General features: G+C 39.7%; 1 protein-coding gene and 1 long non-coding RNA gene across 2 annotated transcripts; one reads left to right on the top strand and one right to left on the bottom strand.

The window, feature by feature from the left end:
- Positions 1–773: 773 nt before the first annotated feature.
- LOC118968955 (uncharacterized) lies at positions 774–3501 on the bottom strand. Its single transcript, XR_005056838.2, has 2 exons — positions 2957–3501; positions 774–2339 (listed from the first exon to the last, which is right to left on the bottom strand). It is a non-coding gene; the product is annotated as an uncharacterized lncRNA (long non-coding RNA).
- Positions 3502–3595: 94 nt separating this feature from the next.
- On the top strand, positions 3596–14313 carry PRPF38B (pre-mRNA processing factor 38B). The gene is made up of 6 exons (XM_017675083.3): positions 3596–4122; positions 6921–6989; positions 7302–7453; positions 7532–7592; positions 9613–9836; positions 10143–14313. Exons 1-6 carry the CDS (start codon positions 3847–3849, stop codon positions 10987–10989), a joined length of 1629 nt encoding a protein of 542 aa, XP_017530572.3. The 5' UTR covers positions 3596–3846; the 3' UTR covers positions 10990–14313.
- The last annotated feature ends 6419 nt before the right edge of the window (positions 14314–20732 follow it).

Below are 20732 nucleotides of genomic sequence, written 5' to 3'. Positions count from 1 at the left end.
TGTAGCTTTACCAATGAATAGAATACTGAAGTGCCAGTTTGGGGCCAGATGTTAAGAAACTGGCAACTTGTACTTCCTGTCCCTTGGAACACCCACTCCTGGAATCCAGATGCCATGCTGTGCCGGAGGAATAAAAAGTCCCTTGGGGAGATCCATTAGAGAGAAACCAAATCTGCCCCTGCCCCACTCCTAACCCCAGCTGACAGCCATCAACCTGTGTTTTTATTAGCCGTGTGAGTGAACCATCTTGAATACTCCAGACACAGTTGAGCCACTTTAGCTAACTGTCTGGAGGCTACTAGAGCACTTTTCCCCAAATGCACAGAAAGCTGGAGTATCAGAATTTACATCCCTGAGGTAGCATTTTGCTAATGACTGAGTGCTGTGGATGTATGAAAGTCAGCTCCCTTGCCTCAAGTTGGAACAACAGAAGTTACTTCACAATAGAAGATACAGGAATGTGAATATGCACCTGACAAAATGTTCAACCTTAGTCATAAGGGAAATGTAAATTAAAACCACAGTGAGACACCACTACACACCCTTTAGAATGGCTACCATTTAAGAAAACTTACCATACCAAGTGTTGGTGAAGATGTGAATCAACTGGATTCTCATACACCACTGGTGGGAATGTGAAATTGTACAACCACTTCGGAAAAGGGTTCACTGTTTCTTAAAAAGTTGGAACACCTATCACTTGACCCAGTTACTCTACATGCTGGCATTTAGCCAAGAGAAATGAAAACATGTTCATACAGAGACAAGTACACAAATGTTCACAGCAGCTTTATTTTTAACAGCCCAAACTAGAAATCCAAATGCTCATCAGCAGACGACTGGATAAACAAATTGTGGCAAATCCTATAATGGAATACTATCCAGTAATAAAAACAAACTACAACCTGTTCGTAGAAGCAACAAAAATGAATTTCAAAATTATGCTGAGTCAAAGAAGCTAGGCAAAAAGAGAACATAGTGTATGATTCCATTAATTTAAATTCAAGGAAATGCAAACTAATCTATATTGACAGAGAGTGGCTGTCTGGAGATGGAGCTAGAGGGACAGATAGATTACAAAAGGGCAGAAGAGAACAGCTGGGGGTAATGTATGATTGTTATCTTGATTGTGGTCATGGTTTAACAAGTCTGAATGTGTCCTTGGAAAACTCATGCTGAAATCCTAACCTCCAAAAAATGATGGTATTAGGAATTGGGGCCTTTGGGAAGTGCTTAAATCATGAGGTACCTAATAAACAAGGGTAGGTTTGTCTAACACCCTTGATTGTTTTTTTGTTCAATGAGATTAAGTGCTCTTATAAAGAGAGTTCCAAGGAACTCCCTCACCCCTTCAAACATATAAGTACACAACTAGAACGGACCAGCTATGAACCAGGAAGAGGACTGTCCCTTCATCTTGGACTCTAGCCTCCAGAATTGTGAGAAATAAATAACTGTTGTTTATAAGCTACCCAATCTGTAGTATTTTGTTATAGCAGCATGAATGGACCAAGGCAATGGGTATGCACATGTCAACACCGATCAAACCAAACTTCCCAGTTTTATCCATATGCAATGTAGTGTTCCCAAAGTAAGTATTACTAGTTTTTTTAAATGAGGACAATAGTAATATTTTCAGAGTGTTATAGGGATTCATTGAATATGCTAAGCACTTTATCATAATGTCTGGTTCCTTTAGTTGATGTCACAGAAACTTTGTTATTAAACTTCAACCCCTCTATTGAACTCTTTTTACTCACAATCTAGGGGTAAATGAATGTCTTAAGAATACATGGATCATATATGCTAAGAAATGTTTTGAAGATCATAGGATTTGGCATTAGAATATCACTACGTAAATTCAATAATCTTATCAAGGCAAAAAATACATGTAAAAAGAAGAACTGAATTTCTTTTTATTTTTAACTTGGTAATTCATTAGAGGTTGGCATCAGCCATTTTCCTTGGGAAGTTAAGTTGGTGTAAGGTAATGTATAGAAAAACAAGCTCTACTAAGAAGGAAGCAAAACCCACTTCTCTCAAAGCTTCAGTTCCCCAATGTAAAATAAAGGAACTAGATAGAATGATCATTTATGTATTCTCCAGCTCTAAATACTAATCATTCCAATCATTCACTTATATTTATCAATTATCATTCCTTACATTCTGAACCAGTCTTCAGGTTTGCCTCCTACTTCTCTCGTCTTCTCTCCCCTGATGGTTCATCTTCACCAAGTGTGGATTTGCCCCAAGATTTGTCTTATCCTTTTCCTCTCTTCTGTGAAATAAGCCGCTGAAATTTAAGATCTCCATCTTCAAACTTCCTGCCCCAGTGGTTTCTAGGAAAGAGTAGATGATAAAAATGGCTACAAAGAGAAATCAAGTATGATAAAAATGAAAATGGTCATTGGATTTTTGGCAATTAGGATGTCACTGAGAGCCATCAAAGGTTTTGAGTAGGGAGTGCTGCACTTTTGGAATGATGAATTTGGCAACACTGCGAAGAATGGATTGGAGCCAGAGAATATTAGGAATATTAGCATCTTAAAGTAGACTTGGGGTCACAGATGTAATTATGCAACCCCTGAATTTAAATATCATTTAACTCCAAATGTTTTATCTTAGCACTTCCCAGTGGCACAATCCTTATTCAGTCTTACCCTCCCATAAGCATACGTCCTGGCTCCTGTCGACCGAACTAGTCACCCTCTAACAAGCCTGATTTTCCCTTCTCCTTATGCCCAGGCTGCTCTCTGCTGATAAAACTGCCCAGCCTAGTCATACCTACGGAAACCTAAGTGCGTCTTGTAGCCTCCTCTTAACTCCCAAACATCAGGAACCTTCTCTAGGTTAACAGCACCTTTTGAAAGATGAGAGCAATTCTGCCTCATTTTTACACCTCTCCCCCACCTCTTCTCACCGTCATCCCCCATTCAGTGCTTCGCTCAGTATTTACCATCCAGAATGCATCCACAGAATGGAACTCGAGTAGGGAGGAAAGATAAAGACATCTAACAAATGCTTGGGGCATTCTACTAGGCGATAGTTACACTAGTTCTGTTAATGCTCAGCAAGATGTTATCCTGATTTTACAGTTGAATCAACTTAGACTCAGAAGGTAAGGCCTCGGGCCGGACATTACAGCCCAGCGGAGGGCAGAGAGATGTAATCACTGCATCGGAATTACACGAAGGAATGAGGTCCTAACCAACATCCCTTCCAGGGAATCTTAAAACTGAACTCGGAGACTAGGATACTCTATGGGAGTCAGAGTCACGAACTAGCAAGCAACTAGCCATGCGAAACCTTTCCTGCACGGCCTTTGAGAGGAGAAGTTGGGCCCCTAATCCAATACTAAAACAAACGAATTGGGCCTAAGTGCCCTCCCCTCGGCCCCAAATTGCCAGCGAAAAATCCAACAAGCGCCCGGCACTGGAGACCGCAGCAGCAACAGCACAGTGCTCCGAACGCGCGGAACTAGGAAGAGGAATCTCCGGCCCAACTGGGCGTCTCTGATTGGCCGCTGGCTCAGCTTAGACCTCTGGACCCGTGCCGTCATTTCCGCCGGACCGCCATCTTGTTCCCAGGGGCAGTTGGCGGAAGAGATCGCGCTCTTGGGCCGCCGGCTCGCCTTCTGCCGGAGTTCTCGCGGCCCTAGTCTCGGCGTTTGCTCTGGACCGGGGTCCATCTGTTGGTATCTCGGGTACCCTCCCTCACCCGGCTGGGGCAGAGCGAGCGCCCCTCCTCCCGACGGCGGTCCATGGAGTAGGTCCCGGACCGTTGTCCCGAAGAGCGAGATCGAGCTTGGCCCCCTCCCCCTCCCTCCCTCCTTCCTGCCGCCGCAACATGGCTAACAACAGCCCCGCGCTGACAGGCAACTCGCAGCCACAGCACCAGGCGGCCGCGGCCGCGGCCCAGCAGCAGCAGCAGTGCGGCGGCGGCGGCACCGCGAAGCCTGCGGTCTCGGGCAAGCAGGGCAATGTGCTGCCGCTGTGGGGCAACGAGAAGACTATGAACCTCAACCCCATGATCCTGACCAATATCCTGTCGTCGCCTTACTTCAAAGTGCAGCTCTACGAGCTCAAGACCTACCACGAGGTAGTGGACGAGATCTACTTTAAGGTACGAAGCGGCTGGGGCCGGGGCGGCGGCCGGGGGGCGGTTAAGTTCGGAGGAGGGGATACGGAGGAACCGGGCGGTGGCGGCCCCCTGAGGCTGGAGGCTCCGTAGGTGCGGGAAGGTGGGGCATGGGGAGCGGTGTCTTGTTGGCCGGCAAGGGGTCAGACTGGGGCCGCGCTCTCATTTCCTTTTCAGTTTGCGGGGCACAGAGAGCCCGCCACTACTCATCTCACTCCTCCCCCAGCCTCCTGCCCACCTCTGGGGGGAGGGGGATCTGGACGGGAGGGGTGGGGGAGAGGAGAAGAGAGTAACTGAAGCCTTTCAGCAGTTTGCAGTATTAAAATTACTCTTTTGACGTGGATTTACTCAGCGCCAACTTGTTGGTGCTGCACCCGTCCCCACCCCGGGCCAGGGCATGTATTGATTTCAGTGATTGCCTTGTGTTGTTGGTATTCACTTTCCGGTCCAGACAGGGTAATGGTCAGTGCGTATGTCGCGCGGGGCTGGAGGGTTGAGGGTGGAGAGGTGCCAGTGCAAGAGGTATTCAGAAGGCCTGGAAATTTTCCCAGCAGGAAGTCAGGAGTAAGTGGTCTCAGTTACCTGTGCATTGGGCTTATTTAGAATTATCTGGGCCCTGGGCTTCTGCGGCAGGGTCGGTGCTGGCTTGGCTGTGCTGGGGAGCTCACCTGGCGCCTCCTCACTGCACTCTTGTCTCAGTTCTTGTTTCGTTAGCAGGATTGACTCAGTCTTGCAGCGAGGCTCGGAGCAGCCCAGGGTCGCAGGTAGAGGTATGCACTATTAATCATGCTCAATCGCCATGTATGCATTTCCCTGGTTAAATGAACGGCTAATTAGATTTTTTTTTGGCCATTGGTTTTGGTCTTTCCTTAGACTAGATAGGCTTTCTCCACTTCCCTGCAAATTATGTAATTTAAGAAATACCTTCCAGGCCTCCTAAGGTTAGTTTGTATTTTAAAGAATATTACTGGTAGCCTTAAAGATTTTAAATATGTAAGCTAGAGCTGCTAATGGAATACAATCCGTTTTGTCTCTTTTGACACTTAAAACACTTAACAGACCGCATATTTTCTGTGATCTGCACATATCTGTAAGGGTGCTAACAAAAGAAAATGCTGTTTGCTTTTAGGTTATGTTTTTGTCCATCCCCACCCCAGTTAAGTCATGAGGTTATGGGGATTTAGGCGGGGTGGGGGGAGGGGAATAAGTTCCTTTTGATACAAAAACCGTATTTTGAAAATACAGTTCAACTTTGGGTATATAAAGTATACGGATATTTTGATATCCTCTTACAAGAGTATTGTAAGTAATTGTAATACTACAAACTAGTTTTTTAGCTTTTAAAAGGTAAGGTCTTTTTCACCATGGATACAATATGGCGAATATTTAACCCTTAGCTGTATTTGTGTAGTAAACTTCAAACAGTCGAAAATTGGTTTCCTGCTCTTGCTGTGGCAGATTCTGTTTAATGGCAGACAAATGTTAATGCAATAGAGGAAAAATTTGTTTTCAAATTTAAAATACTGTGTTTTGAAACAAGATTGTACTAGAAATTATTTCAATTTAATTATAAAACTGAAGATTTTGGTTTTGTTCATATGTCCAGATTAAATAATTATTGAAATATGTAGACTTCCAGTTTTGTAAGTCCATCTTGTGCTGCATCCACCCCTTTGGGTAGCTTTTAAGTAATTGAAACATCTTTTACATACAGCAAGCTGGAGGCTCAGGACGTGAAGCAGTAAAGCAATACAGGAGTCCCCTGAGCAAAAGTGTAGTGCTTATATTTAAATGCATGCTTTCCTGGCTGCAGCCACTGAAGAGTAGAAAATGTAACCATGGGTGGGTGGAAATACAGTTTTGGAAATACATAGTGAAAGAACACCATTTTATATTTAAATTAAGAAGCAAATAGATATCTTAACCTTTATAAAACACCTTGAGTTTTATCTGTTGCAGAGTTAATTTTCTTTGCTATTTTTAGGGTAAGTTTGTGGTTTTTAAAGGGTACCCACCTTAGGAAAGGTGATATTGAGTATAATGACTAGTCCTACTTAGCTTTTGACACAGTTTATATTCTGGGAAAAAAATTGAATTGGTTCACAGGATTAGGCAGAAAATAAATTGTACACTAACTAGCAGGAATGTTCTCTGTGTAGGTGTGGCTTTTGTAATTTCAACTTTAATCAGGAATGAACATAATGCCTGATCATGGTAAAAAAAATACATATATACATGCATTAGGTTCCATAATTTTGCATCAAAAGTACCTTCTGTTACTGTTTTAGCATACGTCAAGTTTTTATTTAAAATATTTTTATTTTATAATGAATTTTAAAGCACTGTAAGATTGAACTATTAAAGGTTAAAAAAGGTTTTTTTGAAATAAATATTTAAGCTTTATTATTAGTTTTGCTTTAGGTTGGATCCTTAAGTTCATTTTAAACTGAGATTTTTTAGAAGAAACTCATGATAAGATACAAAGCTGATAGTATTACCAAGTGTTTTTAATAAGTGTTTGAGACTAGAAATTCCTGGCTCCACATGTTTCAGCTACATGTATCCTTTAATGGGATTTCTCCACAAAGCTACTTGAATGGGATTTCTGTTCTGTAAAGCTGTTGAGGTTTTGTTAAACCCCAGTGGCTTTATTGGTACTCACTAACATATCTTCCAAACTTTTGGAAGAGCTGCTCTATTGTAGACTTGGGTTCACTTTAATCACACTTAAAACAAAAATTCAAAGTATGAATATTTGTTGTGTTCCTCTTTTCTATTTTCAGGTCACACATGTTGAACCATGGGAGAAAGGAAGCAGGAAAACGGCAGGCCAAACAGGGATGTGCGGAGGGGTAAGTAGAAGTACGTGCATTTTTTCAGTATTTCTGTGTCTAATAACTAAGTTTATATTTAGAAAATTGAAAGCCTGACAATTCCTCAAATGACAGTCAATTGACAAGTCTTAGAAGCCCTTTTTTTATTTTTTAATCTAAATTCAAGTGCCTGATAAATGGGGTTAGACAAGTATTACGTTTTTATGCTCCATTCTTAGTTCTGGAGTATATTTGTTACTCCTGTTGTTAATATCTAACAGGATTACTCAATTGGTGTTAACTATCTCTCAGTTATTTTGCTTCTTTTTCTTAACTCTGTTTCCCCTAAAGGTTCGAGGTGTTGGAACAGGAGGAATTGTTTCTACAGCTTTTTGCTTGTTATACAAATTATTTACTCTAAAGTTAACTCGCAAGCAAGTGATGGGTCTCATAACGCACACAGACTCTCCATATATTAGAGCCCTTGGATTTATGTATATAAGGTGAGCAAGTGTTTATCTGCATTTCCAATCAGTATCTCATTATAATTCACTTAAGCCTAATCGATCTTGTAATTCTAGGTACACACAGCCCCCTACAGATCTGTGGGATTGGTTTGAATCCTTCCTTGATGATGAAGAGGTATGTCAACAAGGGTAATAATTAGTTTTCTTCTGATTACTCTTACATAGGTTTAATGTCTTCTAGAATTTATTGTAGTTAAATATATTTCACTGAAATACTTTAATAATTAATGTCCTTTTACTAAGACTTGATGCATTCTTTTATATCTTAGGTGAAATTTCTTACATTTTCTTATTTCTTAATGATTTAATGTATTTTGGTGACTTGAAATTTTCTCTTCCTGTATTCTGTGTATTGCACTGCTCTTGTATAGTTGATAGTGACTTCTTAAGGTGGGCCATGCTAGAGATTGAAGTGATAAGACATGCACATAGAATAATACTAATACAGCTTTTTTTCTTGGAACTTTTCAGTTCTTTATCCTCTTCTTCCAAATATTAATGTTACCACTTGGATAGATGTGCAGAATTGAATAGCTAGGTGGGACTAAATTGGCTGTTTGGATGCCCTTTTTAAGGTGACCAAAATACTTCATTTCTAGCTTTCTGACTCCTGTTATATTAAACATATTTATAAAGCTGGAAAGAAAACTTTCATTTAAACTAGTTGTTAAACTTTAAAATAAAATTATAAATCTAGTTTGCCATTCAAGCTTAATGGGATTGAACTTGTTATGTATGTTCAGAAGGGAAAAGTTACTTTGGGAAACATCACTGTGTGAGATTTAAATCTCATATGTATTAATAAACCTACATGGTGAAGTCCAAAATTTCAAAAAATACTTCTTCCCCCACCACTAATTTATATTTTAAGGTTCACAAAATAAACTGAGTGTTGTGTTTCAGTAGTCCTGTTTAAAAGTTTGCCAAAGAATTCATTGACTTAAAGGATAATTGTAATAGAAATCTTCCTAGTGTGTTTTTACTATTACATGCACACCTAAAAAAAACTCAGTCATGTAGACATGGAGAACTTCTCTCTGTATTATTTGGGGGGTGCTCTTTTCATTGAGCTATTTACTTACTATCTCAGGAGAAGCAAAACTGTGTTAGGTGACAAATCACAATCTTCATAAAGTCTTTTATTTTTAGATGAGATTTTTCAGGCCAAAGCACTTCTCCCTTCTATATTTAAAAAGCGTGTCTGTCTCCTCTTCATAATTGGTATTGCATTAGGTTTGTTTCTGAATGCTTCTATTTAATCTGTTTTTTTACTGTGTTTACAAACCTGAGGATCTCTACTTAAGCTAACTTATTGTTTTCTTCCTTAGATATCTGCAGCGATTATATTTGGAAATACTGTATATCTGAACACTTAAATGTGTGTGAGTGCAAGCAGTTTTACCTTTAGCTCTTGTTTTCCTGTTTAGATAACAAATCTCACTTTCCTTGTGTGCTTGCACTATAGGTTTGGGACTGACAATAGCTGACTAACATGTCCTGAGCTGTGAGAGGGCATAGCAAGAAGGCCTTCATGCGGTAATGACCCTTTTCAGAGACAATGGTCATCATGGATTATGCGTTTCCAATTATTTGTTCATTTATTTATTTTCTACATAACTCTAAATTAGAAACCTCACTGCTTCATGGCAGTTGGTTTGCTATTGCTTCCAGTTTTATTAGGGCTTCATTTTATATTAATAGTTGTTAAAAGAAAAACTTTAGACAGAAATTATTTGAAGTAGTTTATATGTAGCTAGGTTACAGTGCTAGGAATGATGTGTGCAAACATGTCCACAGAAAGAAATATTATTTAGTAGGTATGTGGAATGTAAATTTAAGTTGGTTGTTCCACGTAGTTTGATTCTCTAAGGGGCTGTTCCATGTTCTTGTTAACTGAGTGAGGTCAGCTCTGTCTGTCCCCATGAGGCTGCAGGGGTCGTTCTCACCTGCATGCATACACTGAGCCTGAATGTTTGTATCATTCATTACCAGATTAGAAGGGTACACAAATTGAAGTTTTTCCAGTAGAATTTTTTTGTATGTGAGATTCCAAAGATGGTGATATTTTTTATAGTATTCATGTTTTGGTTGAAATACTTTTTTTGACGGCTAGGGTATCTTTTGTGTTTCTGTAGGACCTAGATGTGAAAGCTGGTGGAGGCTGTGTAATGACCATTGGAGAAATGCTCCGGTCTTTTCTCACAAAACTGGAGTGGTTTTCTACCCTGTTCCCAAGAATTCCTGTTCCAGTTCAGAAGAATATTGATCAGCAGATTAAAACCCGGCCTAGAAAAATCAAGAAAGATGGGAAGGAAGGTGCTGAGGAAATAGACAGACATGTTGAACGTAGACGTTCAAGGTAATGTAACTCTTCAATTGCACTTATTTTTAAGGTATGCTTTATACTCCACAAAGGTCCTTGGCAATCAGTGGCAAGTTCTTTGGAAATTTTGTTTGTAGTCTACATTTTATTAGTTTGTGTTCTGCCTTTCAGGGCATTTTCAACAAAATTATGCATCTGTAAATGAGAACTAGCAAATTTTTTGCCTTTATTATTATTGACATGCTATGTAACTTGGGAACCTAAGTAAATGACACTGATGAAAATTAAGTTTTAGAGTATGCTTTATTCATTGAAATTCTCTTCTCTCTCCTCAAATATTAGGTCTCCCAGGAGATCACTGAGTCCACGGAGGTCCCCAAGAAGATCAAGAAGTAGAAGCCATCATCGGGAGGGCCATGGGTCTTCTAGTTTTGACCGAGAATTAGAAAGAGAGAAAGAACGCCAGCGACTAGAGCGTGAAGCCAAAGAAAGGGAGAAAGAAAGGCGAAGATCTCGAAGTATTGATCGGGGCTTGGAACGGAGGCGTAGCAGGAGTAGAGAAAGGCATAGAAGTCGTAGTCGAAGTCGTGATAGGAAGGGGGATAGAAGGGACAGGGATCGGGAAAGAGAGAAAGAAAATGAAAGAGGTAGAAGACGAGATCGAGACTATGACAAGGAAAGAGGTAATGACCGAGAAAAGGAGAGAGAACGGTCTAAGGAACGGCGAAGTAGGGGTGAGGTAGAAGACAAGAAACATAAAGAAGACAAAGATGATAGGCGGCACAGAGATGACAAAAAAGATTCCAAGAAAGAGAAAAGGCACAGCAGAAGTAGAAGCAGAGAAAGGAAGCACAGAAGCAGAAGCAGAAGCAGAAATGCAGGGAAAAGAAGTAGAAGCAGGAGCAAAGAAAAACCAAGTAAACATAAAAATGACAGTAAAGAAAAACCAAACAAGCGAAGTCGAAGTGGCAGTCAAGGAAGAACTGACAGTGTTGAGAAAGCAAGAAAACGGGAACACAGCCCCAGCAAAGAAAAATCTAGAAAGCGTAGCAGAAGCAAAGACCGTTCCCACAAACGAGATCACAGTGATAGTAAGGACCAGTCTGACAAACATGATCGCCGAAGGAGCCCAAGTATAGAACCAGAGAGCCAAGAAAAACAGCATAAAAACAAAGACGAGACTCCGTGAAAGTTTTTTTGTAAAAGTGGATCACATTGAATCCTATAAATGTTTGATTAAATCTGCTTTTTTCCCCCTTCCTGAGTTGAGATTGTGCAGTAGCTAATGCACTCTTCAAGCTCCCTGTAGGCTGCATTTTCATTTCCTCTTCTGTGTAGGGAAGTGCCTTTGTAATCCCATTTATTGCATTGATGTTTTCACCCAGTTGTTGAGTTTGATACATGATGCAGATTGTTCTTGCATTTTTATCATTTGATTTTGAGATGTACAGTCTGTACATATGTCCTGAAAATGTTTTAATTCCTTTGGCATGGTTGCCATGTTGGTTAAATTTGTATAAGGCAATAAACTGCCACTAATTCTATTTTTGTTTTGTAGGTGTGGGATTATGGTTTGTGTACTGAAGTTAGCATGGCTGTGCTTTTCCTAATAGAATGCTAAAGACTTTGAGAATGGATCTTTGATGTCTATTATAGGAGAATTACGTGCTTTCAATGTACATGAAGGCAGCAGTTGTAGGATTAACATTCTTGTCCACTGTATATTATCTTGGAAGGCTCTTGTTAATATGTTATACTTCATATTCTCCACAGTTAACTTTAGAGAGAATTTATGAGAAGTTAGTTTCTGATGCAGAGGTTTAAATTAGGCTGTGATTTGATCAAAAGTCCTTTTAGCATTCTACCTCAAAGGGACACTGTTAGTATGCCTAAAATTTGCTCACCCAGTTGTTTTTTATTTGAAAAAAATACATGACATGCAACCTTTTTTTCTTGGATTTCTCAGATTTTAAAGTACTATGTTAAAGGAAAAATTAATGTCTAAAGCCTAACATTCTTGCAGCACCCCTGTACTAACATGATATTGGGAGAGGGTGGGGCAGGTAGTAGAAAAACAGATTTAAGCCGCAAGCTTTCAAAGCATTTTTATAAATGGAAAATACTTAAATTATGAGTAACAGCTTGGTATAGTGTCCTTTTTTTAAAATTCAGAACTTTTTTTATTGATAATGAAGATTGTTGTTTGAGTTTTAAAAGTTAATCTAGAACAGAAGTATTAAAAGTAATGCTATGCTGCATTATTTGAGATTGTCAGCAAATTATTTGATAGATTGTTCTTATGATTTGTATTCTGATTACAGAGAACGATCATGAGTGTGGAATAAATACTGGATTAAATCCTCTATGCTGGGTGTTGGCCTTATCCCCCTTTTGTCAAGGTTTAAAAAAAAATATTTTTGTGAAAGTTGATAAAATGTTAGTAACTGAGTAACTTGGTGTTCAGGGGTGTCTCAGTGCCCAGATGACAAGTGAATTTTAAACATGTAAACTAGAATTGGACTTAGTAATAGTCAGTGGTCCTTACTGGGTTTCTTAGTAATGGCAGCTCATTGTCAGTGGGTGTACTGAGTCCCTAGCTGGTTCTTTGGATTGGGTGATTAGTTTAATATCACAGGTGCTTATTGAGGTACTTTACATTTAATTTACAGATTAGAATTCATTTGAAATTTGCACTTGGGAAGACGGAAGTTATCCAGTTCTTTTTAGAACAGAGAAGTAGAGACCCAAAGTGATTTGTTCAATCAGTGCCAGGACTAAAAGTTGTGTTCCTGACAATGTATACCACCTGACATTTCTCTTCTTTCACTGTTTATATCACCCAACCTATGGGCACTCAGAAGCCACCTTGTGAAAGTGTTAAATGAAGCAAATAAGTACATTTGGAAGAGTCCCATCATATGTGGGCTTGAATACCTACCTAACTTCAAAAAAAAACTCATTAAATGAATTCCTCTGTGAAATTGCTATGTATGTTTTTTTAAGAGAAGATTCAGTCATCTTGCCTTTTAAGTTGCGCATCAAGTGAAGACTGTAGAAATGAGAAGACTTTGAATATGAAAACCAATATATCACATAAAAATAGCTTTAGCATTCCTAAATTCATGGTGCTATTCTTGAATACAGTCTACCTCACATGTTAATTCAACTGTGTTTTAGGCAAAATGTGGAAAGAATTTGTTTCGAATAGAGGTGAAAGTGCTACTTTTATAACTTCCTACAGTAACAAATGTTGATAGCCAGTGATCCTAAAGTGAAAAGTGCCACTTCAGAACTATTTGCAAAGTGCTGTGAGATCTCATAGGATGGAATGATGGAGGAATTTCAGAGACAAGACTACCAGGGAAAAAGTTTCCTTCCTCCTAAAATCAGCTCTACTGAAGAGCTGCATGTGATTTCACATGATTTTTAATGTTTGCTTTTGAGGAACATTTTGATAGAGCATGTAAGTAATACTGTTAATGTCAAGTATATACATGATTGAAATTGGAGAGTAGCTTTCTAAACTGGGAAAACAAGTGGCTGTTAAAGAATTCTCAGGATTATGTGTTACAACATGAGAAACTTGAAAAGCTTTTGATAGAGCTTATTTTAGGAGTCTCCATCCAGTTTTTCTCAGCTTACTGAAATGATGTTGCCTTTTCATGTATAAATATCTTTCACCTGTTTTCTAATGTTCAATTTGCAGTTAAATTCTCTCCGTGGGTTAGTGTATTACCAATCTTGAAATTTTAGTATAAAACTTCCATTTTAATGCCCAATTTATAATTTATTAGTTGGGTTTAGTTTCTTAGTTCTCTAAGTGATTCTTAACCTTTGAGTTATGGGCTCCATTTTAGGAATCTAATGAAAGTTACAAAACATGTCTAGAAAAATAAAAGTACTTTAAAATGCATGCAACTTGAAAGCTAATCTGCTGTAGGGCTTTAGTGCCGTTTACTTAGAAATTTTTAAAAAGCTGTGCTTAGGTGTTGAGTGATAGGGAATGAAGGCAAATTTTAAGTTACTGAGAATGTCCCAAAGGGTCCAAAGGCAATAGCTTGTTTTTATTTTTACTTAAAAGATGAAATGGGAAAACAGTATTGGTATTCACCTTCTCCAAAAGAGTTGTCCTTTATGAATATAAATTTTTATTTGGACTGTTGGCAGTGGAGCCCGGACACTAGCTGTGTCTTTAAGTTTTCAACTGATTCCAATGTCTAGCCTCAATTAAACGACTAGCTGACCAGTTTTCACTTGGTTATATTGGCAAACTGATGGGTTTTTAATTGCTTCTAGTCCTAATCCCGGTTCTTTAATCTTGTAAATGATGAATTCAGCCTTGAATAACTAACCCAATTAGAGGCCCTCTTCAGTAGAGCTGATTTTAGGAGGAAGGAAACTTTTTCCCTGGTAGTCTTGTCTCTGAAATTCCTCCATCATTCCATCCTATGAGATCTCACAGCACTTTGCAAATACATCTGAAGTGGCACCTTTCACTTTAGGATCACTGGCTGTCAACATTTACTGTAGAAAATGATAAATCAACTGAAAAATGTTACTGTCATGGCTGGCTGAAAATCTGTTTCTTGGCGCATTGGTAGTTGAAGGGCTTCTATTACAGAGTCATGATGTATAATGCACAGGTGAAACGTATCCACCTTGGGGAGGTCTTTTCATCCTATTGCAACAAATAAGTTAATACTCCATGTTACAGTTGACCTTAAAACATCAGTTAACATGAAAGCCATGAGGTTTTAACACAAGGATTAGGAAGAGAAATCTTGAGATTTCTTTCCTGAAGGGGGCTGAGAACACATTGATGGGCACATCACAAATCAGTGGTGATCTCTGCACAAGGGTCAGCAGACCTCCATTTCCCAGAAGGGATTGGACCACCCTTCATTCAGGAAGAAATTCACTGAACTAGTTCTTGGACTGGATTTCTGCAAGGAAATCCTCACGCAAGCTCCATAGTCTGGCTATTCTGAGGTGAAATTATTTTTTATTGGATCAGTAGATTTAGTCACACCCCTGCCCCCAAATTCCACCAGTCCTGCCCTCCTAATCTCCCAAATAAAATCTAAGCAAAAACAACAGTGCTTGCTGAGCAAATATAAGAGGTTCTCTTGCCTTCTCCTTCCCTCCTATTCAGTAATTATCTGAAGTCACCAGTGTCCTGAATATTCAGTAGTATCAACAGGAAATTTCTTAAATGCTGGATACATCCAGCCAGTCCAAGAACTAGAGTGAATTTCTTCCTAAATAAAGTGTTCTATCCGACCCATGTTCTGGGAAATAGAGGTCTGCTGAGCCTTGTGCAGAGACCATCACTGATTTGTGGTGTGCCCACCATCGATGTGCTCTCAGGCCCCTCCACCCCTCACTGCCTTGCTTTGTGATGCTGGGGCTAGCCCTTTCATAAACATTTGTCTTGCCTGCTGACACAATGTTAACACTTGGTGCGTGATGCTGGAGGGATGCTGTAGAAGAAAGGAGCTTCTCTCCCTGGTTCTGGTGGGATTTTTCTTCTGTAGCATAGAGGGGCCAGTGGCACCTCAATGGAAGGGTGGTCCCCAGCAAGCCCACCGGTCCCCTTGATAGCTTCCCAGCAGGTTTTGCTGGTGCCCTAGCAGACAACCTCACAGTCCCAGTAAGTTTTGAGGCACCCCAGTAGGTAGCTTCCTAACTAATTTTGTTGATATTCCTACCTCTCCAACCCTGGACTTCAGTAGCTCAACAAGTGGGTCTCAACCATACCCCCACCGACCAAGTCTGAATCTCAGTCTTGCAAGAGAACCTCAGCCAAATTTGTACCCTCCTTGGGTACTCTGCTTCAGCACTAGAGGTTGGCTGCTCCTGTATTCTTAAGAGTTCTGTTCACCCTTTGTAGTTAATCCCCTGTTACTCATTAGTAATTCTTCATATCGAGGTTGCCTTGTTCAAACTACTGTGTTTTCTGTCTCCCGGCTGGAGCCTGGCTGATAAGAGTAGACTAAGATACCAATCATAATGGTGCCACCTCAAGCTGGTTGATAACCCTGGTGTAGACAAGTGTAAAGAGCTTAATCCAATAAATTTGTTGAGAATTATGTAAGTGAATCAAGCTGGCTCCTTCCAAAATGTTGAGACCAGCAAGAATTGTGTAGTCCTTAGAAGAATGGACAAGACTTGTGTAGTTGTCATATGAGGATGCCCACGTGAAAGAGATACCACAATATAATACCACCCTGAAGCTGCCTCACTTCCTGCTGGCTTCCTAGTTTTTTTCAGTGGATATCCTTGCAGTTTCTTTGTTTTCCTTAGGATGGCCTGAGTTTCTCTTCCTTGGAAGTCACAAGCCTAATCTTGGTTTCTTTTATCGTAATTATCAGGGCCTTGACCACGGAAGGTTTTCTTGACATTTAATTCTTATCTATCTGGGCTCAGCAGATAGAAATGTCATCACTGCATTGGACTTGACAAAGAAATAAAAGTTCCAGCTACAATTGCTTTTCCTTGGTAGAAATGGTCTGCTCAAGGTCAGAAGAGGGATGTATGGGTATGGTGGAAGGATAGAGTTTGAATCAGGGTCACTAAATCTCGTGGTGTCCAATCTTTATGGACAATTATTCCTACTCCATATTCCTTGTATATCAGTAAACAAATCTTGTATTTTCCCTTAATGTCTACTGCAAACTTTCACTGGTTTCTTAAATCCCCTACTCCACCTCAGCACAATCCTACTTCGCACACACAAATGATCAGGTGAAAAAATTCCTCAACGAAAAGGGGATTAGGGGGCACTATAATTAGCAATCACAATACAGGTAGGTTACAGGAAAGGCAAGTACAGCACAGAGAAGACAAGTAATGACTCTATAGCATCTAGGCTGATGGACAGTGACTGCAATGGGGTTTGGGGTGGGGACTTAATAACATGGGTGAATGTTGAAACCACAATGTTACTCATGTGAAACCTTCGTAAGATTGTGTATCAATGATACCTTAATTTTTTTTTTTTGAGAGGGCATCTCTCATATTTATTGATCAAATGGTTGTTAACAACAATAAAATTCTGTGTAGGGGACTCAATGCACAGTCATTAATCAACCCCAAGCCTATTTCTCAACAGTCTCCCATCTTCTGAAGCATAATGAACAAGTTCTTATATGGTGAACAAGTTCTTACATAGTGAATAAGTTCTTACATGGTGAACAGTGCAAGGGCAGTCATATCACAGAAACTTTCGGTTTTGATCACGCAATGATACCTTAATTTAAAAAAAGAAAAGTCCTTCAACTTCCTGGCTTCTCTGCCCAGAACTGCAAGGTTAGCTGCAATGACATCTATCCTTTTTTCCTCTTTACTTCCCTCTTTTTGATCCTTCAGTTAAATGTTGCAAATTATGCCCTAGGCTTATTCTTCTATCTTTATGCTCTGAATCACATTCATTCATTCATTTGGCAGAGGCTGTCAAGTGTTCAATGTCCTTTCTTACCTTCTTCCATAGGAATAGAATTTTTCCACTGGGTATGCCTTTTTTTTTGGCTGGACATAATCATGAGACCAACTTCTGACCTATGGGATGTAAAATGGCAGCAGGAACCTTTCTTGAGAGCTTGCTGTTCAGCTTTTTTCTCTCTCCCTTGATTGACTTCTGCTCCTTAGAACTTTGGTATGATAGCTTGAGCTTTATCTTGGAACTAGAAAAAGGGCATAATCCTAGGGATGGCAGACTCAAAAACTGAACGAGCCTGGGTCCCTGAGGACTCCATGGAATAGAATTGCCACACCAGTCTTGGATACTCTGCCTCCACTATTTTATTTTATATCAGAAAGAATATAAATTCTGTTTATGCCACTCTCTTATGTCATGCTCAGCAAAACCTAATCCTAATCTCACAGATTTGGTATCTGGAATTGTATGCCAACTAACAAACCTTAAAATATTTAGCAGTAGCTTCATGAAGGTGGTTGTATGTCATGAAGCATAGACACAGGTATTGTGGGCTAGAGAGTTGATGGCTCTTGTTATGCAGCATCCTAATATTTTATCCCGGTCATTCCAGACCCTTGCCTTTATCTTTTATTGTCAGCCCTCTCCCAGCCTTTGTATCAATTGACCACTCTGAACCTTAACATTACCCTATCAGTACACTAAGCATGTTTAAACAGACTCACTCTTGTAGCTGTTTCCCTTCTCAGTTGTCTTAGCTCCACACCCCTCAGGACCTAAACCCCAGCATTTACTATTTTGCAGAATCTCATTTTTGAGAGGAGAATTTCAAACAGCTGGTAAATTTAGTAATTCAAAGTTTTAAAGTAAATTTATATTACAAAATGATGGCTTTATTTGCACTGTTTCCCAGTGGAACTGTTCAGCCATAACACTCATAACCTATTTGACAACCAAGAATTTGACATTAGCCAGAAATCAGTTGCTATCATCCAATCACTGTACTTCCAGACTGTTGTTTCTCCCTCTTCTCTGGACCTGCTAGCCCCTCTAAAGTTCATCAGATTATGCCATCCTCTATACCACAACTGTTCATGTCATCCACAGACCTTGAAAGATACTCCCCTAATATTTAAAATTTTAGAGTCTAACAAATGTCTCAATACCCTTTTCCTCAGTATTCTTGCCAATGTCCATTAAACAATCTTTCCAACACCCAGGTCTCTCAATTTCTTGATCTTCTGACCACAGTGGTTTTTTCTTCCACCCGACCTCTGATGCCAGTTCCCATGGTTACATCCTAGAACTGACCATTACCAATAACTGAAACTTCTCCACAGTTTCCATTTCAAGCATCCCATTCTCTAATCATTAAGCACCTACATTTTCTGCTTATTTTCCCCTAATACCCTTTCCAGTGATTCTTTAACCCACTGGGTCCTCCAATCTATTGTCCCTGCCAACTTTTCACTCCATTGCATTCCAGTCCCCTTAGCGTCCATGGTAGTGAGCCATTGCAAGCCTTACTTCCTTGCCCATCCAGCTTAGTTTCCACAGTCCAATCGTGTAAATCACTCCCTTGAAATGCCCTCCATTCCCTTGCTGCCATCTTTCTCCATTATACTTACCTAGTAATACCCTCGTCCTATTTAGATAAACTCTCAGCCTACTCTGAGCCTGCACACGAGTGGCTGAAAAGACTGGAGAGCATATGCAATCATGCTGACTGGCACTTCCAGCCTCACTCTCATCCAGTCCCGGTGGAAGCCATAGTGCACCATTTGGATCTCCCTCCAGAGTTGTCCTGAATTCAGGCAAGGAGCACTTCTATTCCTTCACCTCCCAGTCTTTAGATGGGGCTGTCCCAGGGAAGAGGGTATGACTTTGAGCAAGGCAGCTCTTGCTCAGAAAAAAACAGGCAAGTCTGAGAGAGACTCAGCTAGAGCCGTCAGCCACAACAGTCCCCAAGTCAAGGGGATGAGTGCCTGCCTTATTCTAGCCAAGCCCTCCTGCTTCTCAGGGCCCTTGCCCATGCTCTTCCTTCTGCCTGGCATTCTCTTCCTGTTTCCAAAGGACTCATTCTACTTCCCTGGGGCCTGTGCCAAAGAAGCCCCTTGTTGCTAGAGAAGCCTTCCCTGACCACAGTGTATAAACCAAACTCTATCCCTCCATATTCTCTCCTGTTTCCTACTTTATCTTTCTTCATAACATTTAGCAACATCTGACATCTTAGATATGTATCACTTCAGCTGCTTATTTGGCTTTCCTCTCTTAGAGTATATGCTCCTGAGAGCAGGGCTCTGGTTTGCTCATGTTTATATCCCCAGTGTCCAGAATAGTTCCTAATGCACAGTACTCAATCTATATATTTGGAGGCACAAACAAAAATGCCTTAACTCATAGAAGGTAAGAGTGGTTCAGTGGGAGGACCTTAGAATGTTGGAATTAGACTGAGTTTTTAAAACAACTTTATTGAGATAGAACTGACACAATAAATTGCACTTATTTAAAGCATAAACTCATTGTTTTGATATGTATACACTCATGGAGCCATAACCACAATGCAGATAATGAACATAGGCTTCATCCCCAAGAGTTTCCTCTTGCACTCTCAAAATCCCTCCTTCCCACCCTTTCCCATCCCCAGGCAACCATTGCTTTCTGTTGCGTATTTTGCATTTTCTAGAATTTTATATAATTGGATCAAATATTCTATATATACTTTTTTGGCCTGGCTTTTTTCATTCAGCATAATTATTTGGAGATTCATCCACACTGAGTGTTTCAAAATTTTGTTCCTTTTTTGCTGAGAAATATTTCATTTGTTTATCAGTTCACCTTTGTAGATGGACATTTGGTGTGCTTACAGTTTGGGGCTATTAAAAATAATGCTATGATGAATATTTGTACATATGTTTATGTATATATACTTGCATTTCTCTTGGGTAAATAACTAGGAGTGGAGTAATTGGGTCATACAAGAGGTGTATGTTTACCTTTTTAAAAAATAGCCAAATTGTTTTCTGGCTGTACCATTTTATGTTCTTACCAGGTATGAGATTACCAGTTGCTCTATATTCTTGCCAGCATTTGGTATAGTTGATCTTTCTAACTTAAGGCATCTAATAAGTAGGTAGTAGTATCTCCTTGTAGTTTTAATTTGCATTGTCCTAATGACTAAGAATGTTGAAGGTTTTCTCATACACTTATTTTCCATGTGTATATCGTTTGTGAAGTGTTTGTTCAAACCTTTTGCCTATTTTTTATTGAGTTACTTGTTTTCTTATTGTGTTTTGAGAGCATGTACATATATGCATACATGCATACATATTTAAAATTTTTTAATTACAGAAAGTTTTTGGATGAACTGCTATTTTAAATAACTGATTTGCAAATAGTTTCCCCCCATCTATGGTTGTCTTTTCTTTCTCTTAATAGTGCAAAAATCCTTGATTTTGAAGTCCAGTTTATCAATTTTTTAAATAGACCATGTTTTC

This window comes from Manis javanica, unplaced genomic scaffold (genome assembly GCF_040802235.1).
Source record: "Manis javanica isolate MJ-LG unplaced genomic scaffold, MJ_LKY HiC_scaffold_35, whole genome shotgun sequence".
Classification (NCBI taxonomy): Eukaryota; Metazoa; Chordata; class Mammalia; order Pholidota; family Manidae; genus Manis; species Manis javanica.
Note: the sequence above shows the minus strand (reverse complement) of the source record. Positions and strands in the feature narration are given on the sequence as shown.

What these genes read in the sequence shown, in the direction of transcription:
- PRPF38B (XM_017675083.3), top strand. Translation starts at nt 3,847, where the DNA reads ATGGCTAACAACAGCCCCGCGCTGACAGGCAACTCGCAGCCACAGCAC. An exon ending in TGGACGAGATCTACTTTAAG is followed by an intron (nt 4,123 to 6,920) that starts GTACGAAGCGGC and finishes TTCTATTTTCAG; the next exon opens with GTCACACATGTTGAACCATG. An exon ending in CCTTCCTTGATGATGAAGAG is followed by an intron (nt 7,593 to 9,612) that starts GTATGTCAACAA and finishes GTGTTTCTGTAG; the next exon opens with GACCTAGATGTGAAAGCTGG.